Here is a 12,195-nt window from a genome sequence, read left to right on the forward strand (position 1 = left end):
ACTACATACTATACAGTGACCCCAATACAGTGTACCCTATTTAGTGTACTACATACAAAAAAGTGTACCCTATGACTTATATGACTGTAAGTCATTCCCTTCAAATACTACTGAAGTTAGAAACGTGTTTAACAATGTCGTTTTTAACTTTAGAGACGGTCCCTTAATTTCCGCATATCCGCGAATATCGAACTTCAAACCAACTTCATTCCAGTCCGAACAACCAACCGTCGCTAAAATATTGCGTCACAGCAATGTTTACCGTCGGTAGTTTATCATGGAGGAATACGTCCGTGAACCTTGGTATAGTATAAGATACACGCCGTCTTTATTTATCTATTAGATGGACTTTTCGTTGGAAGGGAAAATGAAAAAATAAATAGAATGGGTTACTCTTTTTTTTTTCTTAAACTCTCATTAGGTGTTAGTGTTTGAGTACACACTGTGCTACAATTGGTTATCTAACAGTAATAAACATTGCAGGGTCGTGTTTCATTACCAGTTGGTGGCCTTGATGTCTTCTCATCTGTGTACTTAGCATTTAACAACTTTATTGCTTGCTAATAATATAGTATACTCACTGGCCATTTTATCAGTTCAAGCTACCATACAGTGGACGTTATTAGTATAATTACTCATTGTAGCTCATCTGTACAGTTTCATAGCAGTGAAATAGAAGTGTTTCAAATCTCAATAGTGCTGCTGTACCTGATATACTTATATCCTATCAACACAGATATATTTGTGTCACTGCTGTGCTATGAATGCTGTAATATCTAGTGGACCTATCAACCTAAGAAATGCAGAATTGCAACCTGTAGTACATGTGTGCATGCTCTCTATGTGTGTGTTTAGTCCATGGAGAATAGTAGATGACTGCGGGGGAGCGTTCACAATGGGAGCCATCGGTGGTGGGATTTTTCAGTCCGTCAAAGGCTTCCGAAATGCACCCGTGGTGAGTTTCAGAAACTAAACCGTAAAAAGAAGCGTATTCCTCTCATTTATTCTTGATTAGAAATGACAACGTCTGTTTCTCAGGGTGTACGACATCGACTGAAAGGCAGCGTCAATGCTGTGCGCATCAGAGCTCCACAGATTGGAGGTGAGCTTTTCTTTTTTTTGTCCCACTTTCCAGTCCGTTATCTGTCTTTATTATACTGTCCCGTCTGTTCTGTTCTCCTCCTGGAACAGTGGTGTGGTTTAAAGAAAGTACACAGACAATATTTGACCTGGATTCCAGTATTGTATCACCTGTTCCCTTAGTGATCATGTTACTATTAATAAATAAGAGCTGGCAGGGGTTGGGGTTACACAAATGAGAACTTTTTTTTCGTGGGAAAGATTTATTGTACTTTTTACCTTATTTCCTTATAAACATAAGCAGCGTACTCTCCTCATGATACATACTGACAATCGGCATACAGACAATCGACAAACTGACATACTGACGGATAAACTGGAAGCGCACAGTGTGTAAGGAATAAGACACTTTAATGTGTGCTGTCGTCGTGTGCCATGACACAAAGATGGCCATCGTAGTTAAAACAAGTGAAATAAAATGAACAAAACAGGTGGTTTTGCAATGCCAATACAGGTAATCACTCGAAAAAATTAAAACAGTCAAGCAACCAACTTACAATTATTGGACCACTCGAGATGGACTGACCCTCAAAATGTAGTTTTCTGAGATTAAGTAGCTCTGCACTTGAAAAAGCAAGATTACAAAAAAAGTTTGTATATTGAAATGGCATTGATTTTTTTTTTTTTTTTTTGGACACACCGCCAGTTATTATTCTTTATTTATATTCACCTACTTGAAACAATCTCATAGCTGTTATGCAAATTATTAGACACTTTTAGGTAAATAATCTGCATGCTAGCTAACCATGTCAATTCGAGAAACCTCTGAAATACTAAGTACCAGTTCATCAGGACCTTGTGATGTGTCTCACAGGTAGTTTTGCAGTGTGGGGGGGTCTCTTCTCCACCATAGACTGCGGCCTGGTGCGGCTCAGGGGGAAAGAGGACCCGTGGAACTCCATCACCAGCGGCGCCATGACAGGAGCCATACTGGCTGCACGCAGTGAGTGATCAATTTAAAGCCTTTCTCAGTTCCACTCTGAAATGAAGTTATCCAAACCTCATGGATTTGCAAAGGTTTCCATAAAAACTATAAAACTTTTTATATTAGCTTTCTAGGTTTGATGGTGTATGATTATCATGATATGATTTTTTTTTTTCCTGATAACACCCACTCCTGTCATAAGTTTTATCATATTTATATGCTTTACCAGGTGGACCCTTGGCTATGGTTGGCTCTGCCATGATGGGAGGGGTTCTGCTGGCCCTGATCGAGGGCGTCGGCATTTTACTCACTAGATACACTGCACAACAGTTCCAGAACCGTGAGTACCACACCAATGGATACAACATTTGTATATTTTTGAGAGGTTTCCATGTTAAGATAATTGTTGGTCTCCGTGAAAGGAGCTTGTTGTAAGTAAAGGGATAAACCTTGATATTTATACTTTAGTTTGAGTACCAACCTTATGTCAGAATCAAGATTATACACTGTCCGATCACTATATTAGGAACACCTGTAGACCTGCACATGCATGCGATTGTGCAATCAGCAACACAGTCCATAAAATCATGCAGATATAAGACCCGTACTTAAGTTAATGTTCACATCAAACATCATAATGGGGAAAAAATGTGCTCACAGTGACTTGGCGTGGTTGTTGGTGCGAGACGGATTCGTTTGAGTATTTCAGAAACTGCTGATCGCCTGGGATTTTCCCACACAAATAGCGTCCTGAGTTTGGTGTGATAAACAAAAACATGCAGTGAGCAGCAGTTCTGTAGGCAGAAACGCCTTGTTGTTGCGAGAGGTCAGAGGAGAATGGCCAGACTGGTTTGAGACCGAAAGGAAGACGATGGTAACTCAGATAACCACCCTTTACAACAATGGTGAGCTGAAAAGCATCTCAGAAAGCACATTATATTGAACTTTGCAGTGGATGGGCTACAACAGCAGCAGACCATATCAGGTTTCACTCCTGTCAGCCAAGAACAGGAATCTGAGGCTACAGTGGGCACAGTTAAAGATGAGAGAAAGATCGCCAGTTTCAGTCACTAACACCACATTTTCCCCCCATTCTTGAACATTGACTGAAGCTCTTGATCTGTACAGTGTATCCGGAAAGCATTCACAGCGCTTCACTTTTTCCACATTTTGTTATGTTACAGCCTTATTCCAAAATGGATTCAATTCATTATTTTCCTCAAAATTATACAAACAATACTCCATAATGACAACATGAAAGAAGTTTGTTTGAAATCTTTGCAAATTTATTAAAAATAAAAAACAAAAAAAGCATATGTACATAAGTATTCACAGCCTTTGCTCATTACTTTGTTGAAGCACCTTTGGCACCAATTATAGCCTCAAGTCTTTTTGAGTATAATGCTACAAGCTTGGCACACCTATTTTTGGGCAGTTTCTCCCATTCTTCTTTGCAGGACCTCTCGAGCTCCGTCAGGTTGGATGGGGAGCGTCGGTGCACAGTCATTTTCAGAGCTCTCAAGAGATGTTTAATTGGGTTCAAGTCTGGGCTCTGGCTGGGACACTCAAGGACATTCACAGAGTTGTCCTGTAGCCACTCCTTTGTTATCTTGGCTGTGTGCTTAGGGTCGTTGTCCTGTTGGAAGATGAACCTTCGCCCCAGTCTGAGGTCCAGAGCTCTCTGGAGCAGGTTTTCATCAAGGATGTCTCTGTACATTGCTGCATTCATCTTTCCCTCGATCCTGACTAGTCTTCCAGTTCCTGCCGCTGAAAAACATCCCCATAGCGTGATGCTGCCACCACCATGCTTCACTGTAGGGATGGTATTGGTCAGGTGATGACTGGTGCCTGGTTTCCTCTAGGCAGGACATTTGGCCATTCACGCCAAAGAGTTCAATCTTTGTTTCATCCGACCAGAGAATTTTGTTTCTCATGGTCTGAGAGTCCTTCAGGTGCCTTTTGGCAAACTCCAGGTGGGCTGTGGCTTCTGTCTGGCCACTCCACCATATACAGGTCTGATTGGTGGACTGCTGCAGAGATGGTTGTTCTTCTGGAAGGTTCTCCTCTCTCCATAGAGACATGCTGAAGCTCTGTCAGAGTGACCATCGGGTTTTTGGTCACCTCCCTGACTAAGGCCCTTCTCCCCTGATCGCTCAGTTTGGCCGGCCGGCCAGCTCTAGGAAGAGTCCTGGTGGTTCCAAACTTCTTCCATTTACGTATGATGGAGGCCACTGTGCTCGTTGGGACCTTCAATGCTGCAGAAATGTTTCTGTACCCTTCCCCAGATCTGTGCCTCGATACAATCCTGTCTCGGAGGTCTACAGACAGTTCCTTGGACTTCATGGCTTGGTTTGTGCTCTGACATGCATTGTTAACTGTGGGACCGTATATAGACAGGTGTGTGCCTTTCCAAATCATGTCCAAATCATCTCCAATCAGCTGAATTTATCACAGGTGGACTCCAATCAAGTTGTAGAAACATCTCAAGGATGATCAGTGGAAACAGGATGTACCTGAGCTCAATTTTGAGTGTCATGGCAAAATCTGTGAATACTTATGTACGTGTGCTTTTTTGTTTTTCATTTTTAATAAATTTGCAAAGATTTTTTACAAACAAACTTCTTTCACATTGTCATTATGGAGTATTGTTTGTAGAATTTTGAGGAAAATAATGAATTTAATCCATTTTGGAATAAGGCTGTAACATAACAAACTGTGGAAAAGGTGAATAGCTGTGAATACTTTCCAGATGCACTGTATCTGCGTTGTGCTTCTGCCACACGATTGAATGGATAACTGCCTGAATGAGCATGTGTACATGTGTTCCTAATGAAGTGGTCGGTGAGCGTATGTGTAAGAACATAGGATTATGTCTATCAAGATCTCATCATCTTTATCATCACTTCAGCTGCATTTTTTATTCTTATGCGTTATTAGAACTTGCTTTACACTTTTTTTCCCCCTCCTCATTTCAGCGAGTCCATTTCTTGAGGATCCTAGTCAGCTTCCTCCGAAAGACAGAGACCGGGGGCAGGAGAGTCGCGATTACGGACAGTTTCAATAGAGCTGCTGTTTTGCCATTTTGACTGTGACACTACAGACTGGGAAGGAAGAAGAAAAAGCTTTACAGTTTGAGGTTTCCATTAGAGCTATGGCAGATTTTTTTTTCCTGCCTGAAGACAGTATGTACGGTAATCACTCAGGGTCATTTTGTCATATCCAATTTAGTTTTTGTAATGTGAACAGGGAAGTTACATAATAATAATAATAATAATAATAATAATCATTATTATTATTACACAATCACATATTTGAAACCGGTTCAACATTACAATCATTGTTTAGGTATGAGATCACATTGTATTATTTGTTTGTATGTGCAGTACATGCACAGCCACCTTAAGTATTTTATTCAAAACTTAGCATTTAAAATAGTTGAGTAATTCTCACTTTGAAAATATGAATTGTTTGTACTGAAACAAATTGAAATAAATTGTCAAACATTGATAGTTGCAAATGATTTCTATTACATCAAAAGTGATTCCTCCCACTTTGCATATTTTTACTGTTTTTCTTGCTTGCTTTATGAGATGAGTTTGCTTTATCAGATGAGCTGCAACAACTAATCGTTAAAATCGACAATAATCAATTATGAAAATCGTTGTCAACGAATCTCATTATCGATTAGTTGGTCTGCGCGCGGTACATTTACTCATTACGCTACCTCCGTTCCGAAGACACGCTTTGGAGAATAAATACTAAAGTTGTGTCCCAAATGATGTACTGGTCACTTACACTATGCACTATGTACTCTGCCATCAAGTGCAGAGTGGTCAGTGGTGTAATTGCAGGGGATCCTTAGGAAAGTTTTTAAAATGTTTAAATAATATAATGTATTTTTTGTTAAATGGATAAAAACATATTCAAATGAGATTTGGTTATTCGTGTGCATTTACAAATATCACGTTAACTGAGCTGACGAATTTTAAATGTCCAATGTTAATATTATTAATGTTCAATGTTAATAAATTAAAGTAACATATATAGAAATGACTGTTTAAATATATATACTATAACTGTTGTGGAATGAGGGGGTCCTTGTGGATTGTTATATGTCCAGAGCTCACAAAAGGTTGAGAACCTCTGGTCTAGTGTATGAATTTTAGACGGGTAGTATCGTCTCAAATGGAACACATTAGTTTTTTACTAACCGGAAGTATAAGCCGCTTCCTAGTCAGTGGCGCATGACATCAGAGTCACCAATGACTTTCTTCAATTTATTGTTTATGTTAACGTTACCTTTTATTCCCAACATGACCTCAGTCACCATCAGACAGAGGCGTACTCGTCGAGTGGCTGAGGAAGAAAGTGTGCGACCCAAGTCCTTTAAGGCAGGGGAGCATTTTATATTAAACACCCTGAAGAACATCAAACTTTATAAAGCGGCGTTTGTGTAGCACTGAAGCACGACGGTGATGCATGTGCACAATCTTATGTTTATATCCAAAATGCTCCACTGTGTTCAAGGTGTTGAGGAAACTGGTGCAAGTTGCTTAAAGGGTTTAGTTTAATTGAATTTATTGTCATTATATGCTGTACTTGTGCGCTTGCAGTGTAACTTCTGTCGTTTATTATAACGGAAGTGATGTGTTAGTAACAAGGCCGCATTGCTCCTCACTCGCAGTGGGAGCGCAAGTAAGATCTGTAATGTTTAATTAAAACACTATGATCAGAAGTAAAATAATATTCCTAAAAGCAGTGAGTAACAGAAACCATAAGGTGCAGTGAAAGGGAGTTTTTATTATTAATTTAGGACTGTTGTTTAGTTCTGTGCTTTTTATGCATCCATAAAAAATAATGCATAAATACTATATATAATATATAACTTTATATTGTTTATATATATATATATATATATATATATATATATATATATATATATATATATATAGTATTACTTATTTATAAGTATTACTTATAAAGAAATAAAAAGTATTACTTTTTATAGATACAAAAAAATCTCCTACAAAAAATAGAGTTCCCTTAAAACTTTACGTGTTTCACTGTGTTTTCGAGGGTTCAAATCCCACCTCCAACCGTCCTTCAGGGGTTTCCTCCAGGTACTCCAGTTTCCACAGACATGCACTGTAGACTTACTCCAGGCTCCCTGTGACCCTATGTAGGATAAGCAATACAGAAATTGGATGGATGGATGTTTTCAGTGTTTTTTGGGGGGTTTTTTTGTACCAAAAGGTTTATGTATAATTCAAATTCATTTATACAGGGTTCATACACATTTTTTTTTACCAATTTTTTACCAATACATTTCCACGAGTTTTTCATGACTTTTTAGGTAAATTTTCATGATATTTCATATGTTCCCTGAAATGTCTATGTATTTACCACAGCATATCTCAACTAAAATTTAACCAAAATAACTACAGTAAGGTCTGAATTATTATAATTATATAAAATTAATTTAAGTTACAAATAATAAATTATACAAAAATACAAAAATAAATTTAGGATTAAATATATATAACAATGAATTATATTTGTTTTATAAAGTCATTTATTCCTTTATTTATTTTCCTATTATTACATTTATTTATTTATCTATCTATCTATTTATCTATTTATTTTTTTATTTTTGCAGGGTTGGTCCTGCATAATGTATATGGTATTTACCTAATAAAATAAATAACCGCAGTATGTATTGTTGTTTACGTTACAAAATATCCTCTGGAAAATAAAAATAAAAAATGTAAAAAAATATTTAAAAATAAATAAATAAATAAGCACATCAGATGCATGCATCTCTATCACACATCCCGGTTTTTAAATTTATTTATTTATTTATTTATTTATTTTTATTAATAAGTCTCTAAAGCCTTCCAAACTAATAAGCCTACTACATCTGATGTCTCTCGGCTAAGCGTGATTGAAACTGACGCAGGCGCCACCCGTTCGCGCTGCATGCTGGGTAACGTAGTTTAGTAACCGCATTCAAAATGGTGGACGTTCAGCTTCCGCCGTTCCGGAGCCTTGATGATTTTCTTTTCAGTTCGGCTCGGTTCTCCGTGCCAGATGTCCGTAATTTAGAGAGGTGGAACAACCGGATCATCAACAACTTGCTGTATTACCAGAGGAACTATTTTGCTTCCGCTTTGGTTTTCCTGCTGATAGTCGGGTAAGGAAGCAGCCGTGACGTGTTCACTCATTCACTAACGCCGCTGTGTTGTGTTTTCAATACACATGCCTCTGAATTTAACGTTTCAGACCAATAATAAGCTTTTAAACGCTCAAAGTTGGCCAAGTTTTCATCTGTCAGAGCAAGCCAATTGCCCAAGCTCCCTTTAAATGAATATTGGGCTCTTTATGTATTTTTAAAAGCATTCAAACCTCATGAAGTGACCTAATTACTCTTACATTTGGGTTAAAACCTGAAATTATGACACAACCATTAGATAACATGTACATTAATATAAAAGTCTATTCACTGAACTTGGAGCTTAGGTGTTAGTTATAGCCTGAAAATCACATTTTCCAAGATTGTGGCATCCTTTTTTTTTTTTTATTATCTCATGATTGTGGTACCATTTAGCCCTTTTCACTATTACAAATTTTAACTGTTTTTTAAAGCACTGAATGTAAGACAAAAATATTTTTCCCCTTTAAACATTGCTGAATTTTGCTCTTAAATGGTTGACAGTGTTGAGGGTTTTTTTTTTTTTTTTTTTTTTTTTAAGCATAGAATTAGCAAATACACAAAATGTGTTCAAGTAGCATACATGCTAATGGTATATGGACATTCTTAAGGTTTACTTAAAAGGATCATTTTTGTCATTTATAATTTACGTTTACTTTATTATTTGTATAACAGGGTTCTACATTAAAAGTGACCATATCGGTGAAGATCACGATATCATTTACAAAATTAAAAACAAAAGAATGAGAGAACTTTTCTTCTTCCCATGATCTTCAGGAAATTTTGATAACGCCACATCCAGCTCAGTGTTCTGGATACATCATAGTTGTGTTCACCTATGAATATTGTGAGACGTTAAAATGTACATTGGATGACTCCTGGGAAAAGGATGAGAGAAACAGAGTCACACATTAATGCAAATGTAATGTAATGCAAAGTAAGATTTTTGAAGTGCCTGAATGTAAGGTAATTTGTACTTTTACTGGACTGGAACAGTCTCTAGATTGGTTTTTATTATATGCTGTTGTGAAGGACAATGTGAAGCATGGCTTTTATTTTTACTTTACGTACATATTTGTAAATGCACAGTCACAAATGGCGCCCCGGTCGTGGAATCACCCTTAAACACATCTAGGTGTATCTTCGGCCATGTTTTCTGCCTTGTTTGTGCCTTGCTCTCTTATCTCTTGCAGTTACTTTTTCCTCACTTACTCTTTTTTTCTTCACTATGCTTAGGTATTTCCAGCCCTTTCAGCTCTTCCTTGGAGTGGCTGTGATGATCTCTGTGTTTCTGGGCTTCGTCTGGGGTGCGGAGAACAAGGCCACAGTAAGACGCTTCCGGAGGAACCATCCTTCCCTCTGTTTGATTGCCATCTTGGGCTCCAGCTACTTTCTGTTGTCCATGCTGGGAGGGGTGGCCATCTTTCTTTTCGGCATCACCTTCCCCATTTTAAGTTAGTATCTCAATGTGCTGTGATGATCTGCTGCTGCTGTTGAAGTCTTAAACCAAGGGTTCTCAAAATCTTTGTAGACTTTTCAGACATTACACGAGTATAGTATGAACCATCATGTTTTTGTTTTGAAGCCATCAGAGCATTTTTGTCTGGAACCTTCCATCAACCAGGTACATTGTGGTAAACTTTCCATTCTATATCATATTATGAGCACTTTGACTATTTAAAAAAACAAACTTCAACAAATCTACAAATATAATGTCAATAAACTAAACTGAATCATGTGACTCTATGGCTATATGTCATGGATCACTGGAGGCCTTCCGTTATGAGAAACCATGGCACTAAAACCAGCAAACTGTTCAAGATTCATGTTGAGCACTTAATCTGCTAAATATTTGCAATGCTTAAATATTAGAAATTCTTTGAACTTCCATACTCGTATTCAGTATTGCCCTGCTGACCTGCTGATGATGTGGACCAACAACATCCAGACAATCAGACAACGAGGCATCTCTACTTACCTGTTAATAACATTAATGTTGGCAATAGAGCTAATGATTTCCATTACCCTCTTTCTTTCAGTGATTCTGGTCCATGCGTCAGTAAGGCTACGGAGCTTAAAGAATAAAGTGGAGAACAAGCTGGAGAGCATTGGGCTGAAGAGAACACCTATGGGTCTGCTGCTGGAAGCACTCGGGCAAGAGCAAGAGGCCGGCTCGTAGTGTTCGGTCCTATCCCCAAGCAACCATCAGGAACCTTTCCTTAAGTCCTAAGCATTATAAGCAGTATGTTTTTACTATTGTGCCATTGTTTCTATACACAAACACAAAGGGCAAAAGTTGAGTGCAAAGTTTTCATTCCCCATAGTGTTTAATGTAGAAAAGAAACCCAAGGCAGACTCGTCAACAGAAAAATAGTTTAACCCGTGACGTTGGGACTATTAAACTTCTGAACTAATATAATTTTCTCGTTTTGTTTCCACTATTCAAGTCTTAACATGCACTGTTTGATTATTATTATTTTTTTACTTGTGCTCATGAAGGAGCATCTATGAAACAAAAACACTACGCATCATCTTGTTATAAATAAAATTTCTCATTTTAAACTAAGGGTATGCAAACTTTTTCCACTCAATTTTGTTTTAAGTGAAGTATAATTGAAGGAATATCTACAGTATACCTGCGTTTAACACCAGGTTTAGGATTTTACTGCATTGAAAATGGACATTTCAAATCTATCTTTAACCATGCATTGAATCTGCCTTTATATATATATATATGTTTTGTTCTTGCTTCACATACACACATTTGTGCATTACCTTTCTACATTTGTGCCAACATTCCCCAAGTAACGAGGGCCTTGTTGATTGTTACTGACCAATGCATCACACATTCTTTATATTTAGATCATATTGTTTTGCCAATGAAGCCTAGACACTTCAATTATTTATAAGCTATTTGTGTAATCAATATGTATCAAAATCCCACAGAATGACTGATACATTATACTACAAGTGTTTATATTTTGATTGTTTGAGTAGTTTAGGTGTTGACACAGTTTCACAAGTATTATAAGGATGTATTTGTACCGGCTATGTTTTAATATGATCTCAGTTTGCCAATGTATTATTGAATGTCAATTTTTTCTTTGTTTTGTCAATAAAACCGACATGATTTTCTAATGTCAACTGCAACCAGTTTAATATGCTTCCATGTTATTCATTCATTCATGGTCAATATACATTTTGTGAACGCAGAGTCTATTATGGAAACTTTCAGTACGTTTACATGGAGAACAATATTCCGATATTAACCCGATTAAGACAATACTCTGATTAAGAAACTAGCATGTAAACGGCGATTTCTGATGACCTTAATCTGGGTAAAGTCATACTCGAAGTAAACACAAATCGTATTAAGATGTGGAGTATTCCTATTTTAGTCGCTTTATCAAAGTGCATTATAGACATGTACACACCTTAATCACACTTTTAACGTGGGATTTTTCACCGCATTGTGCGACAGGTCACATACAGAAAAATTTTCTTTCCATTCGACGTCATCAAATTCCATGAAAACAACTCTCTCCCACCAGTCCTTACTTCGTACTCTCATCCAGTACCTCCAAGTTTGTCGCAGTGGCGTGAATGAAAATACAGACGAAGCCTGTCGCTGGAGAATTTGTGTCCGCCGTCGTCTATTTGCACGTATAGCATGACAAATAATTAACTGCATTTGAAGCTTTCGTAAAATTAAAAACGAAACACTGTATGCGGTGCCATAACGAAGACGAACTGTATGTCGATACGTGAAATTCTGGAGGGAACGGCGGACGGTGTGGCGTGGGGACGTAATGACGTGCCGTTAATCGATCTACGTTCTGTAACATGTAAAACGGGAACATGAAAGGTAAACATGAAAGTATTCTAAAAGCAACTCATGTAAACATCTTAATCAGAATATTGT

General features: G+C 37.6%; 2 protein-coding genes across 2 annotated transcripts; both read left to right on the top strand.

Moving 5' to 3' along the window:
- The first annotated feature begins 144 nt into the window (after positions 1–144).
- Positions 145–5,570, top strand: timm17b (translocase of inner mitochondrial membrane 17 homolog B (yeast)). Its single transcript, XM_017468242.3, has 6 exons — positions 145–303; positions 856–955; positions 1,039–1,102; positions 1,955–2,083; positions 2,295–2,405; positions 5,041–5,570. Exons 1-6 carry the CDS (start codon positions 278–280, stop codon positions 5,127–5,129), a joined length of 519 nt encoding a protein of 172 aa, XP_017323731.1. The 5' UTR covers positions 145–277; the 3' UTR covers positions 5,130–5,570.
- A 2,476-nt stretch (positions 5,571–8,046) lies between these two features.
- Positions 8,047–11,432, top strand: praf2 (PRA1 domain family, member 2). Its single transcript, XM_017466849.3, has 3 exons — positions 8,047–8,255; positions 9,510–9,727; positions 10,313–11,432. The coding sequence occupies exons 1-3, from the start codon at positions 8,077–8,079 to the stop codon at positions 10,450–10,452; spliced, it is 537 nt and encodes a 178-aa protein (XP_017322338.1). The 5' UTR covers positions 8,047–8,076; the 3' UTR covers positions 10,453–11,432.
- Positions 11,433–12,195: the final 763 nt, after the last annotated feature.

This window comes from Ictalurus punctatus, chromosome 5 (assembly GCF_001660625.3).
Source record: "Ictalurus punctatus breed USDA103 chromosome 5, Coco_2.0, whole genome shotgun sequence".
NCBI lineage: Eukaryota > Metazoa > Chordata > Actinopteri > Siluriformes > Ictaluridae > Ictalurus > Ictalurus punctatus.

Excerpts from the sequence above, each read along its gene's own strand:
- praf2 (XM_017466849.3), top strand. The coding sequence starts at position 8,077 with ATGGTGGACGTTCAGCTTCCGCCGTTCCGGAGCCTTGATGATTTTCTT. Across the intron at positions 8,256-9,509 it reads GTTTTCCTGCTGATAGTCGG|GTATTTCCAGCCCTTTCAGC; the intron begins GTAAGGAAGCAG and ends CACTATGCTTAG. Across the intron at positions 9,728-10,312 it reads CATCACCTTCCCCATTTTAA|TGATTCTGGTCCATGCGTCA; the intron begins GTTAGTATCTCA and ends TCTTTCTTTCAG.
- timm17b (XM_017468242.3), top strand. The coding sequence starts at position 278 with ATGGAGGAATACGTCCGTGAACCTTG. Across the intron at positions 956-1,038 it reads GCTTCCGAAATGCACCCGTG|GGTGTACGACATCGACTGAA; the intron begins GTGAGTTTCAGA and ends TCTGTTTCTCAG. Across the intron at positions 2,406-5,040 it reads TGCACAACAGTTCCAGAACC|CGAGTCCATTTCTTGAGGAT; the intron begins GTGAGTACCACA and ends TCCTCATTTCAG.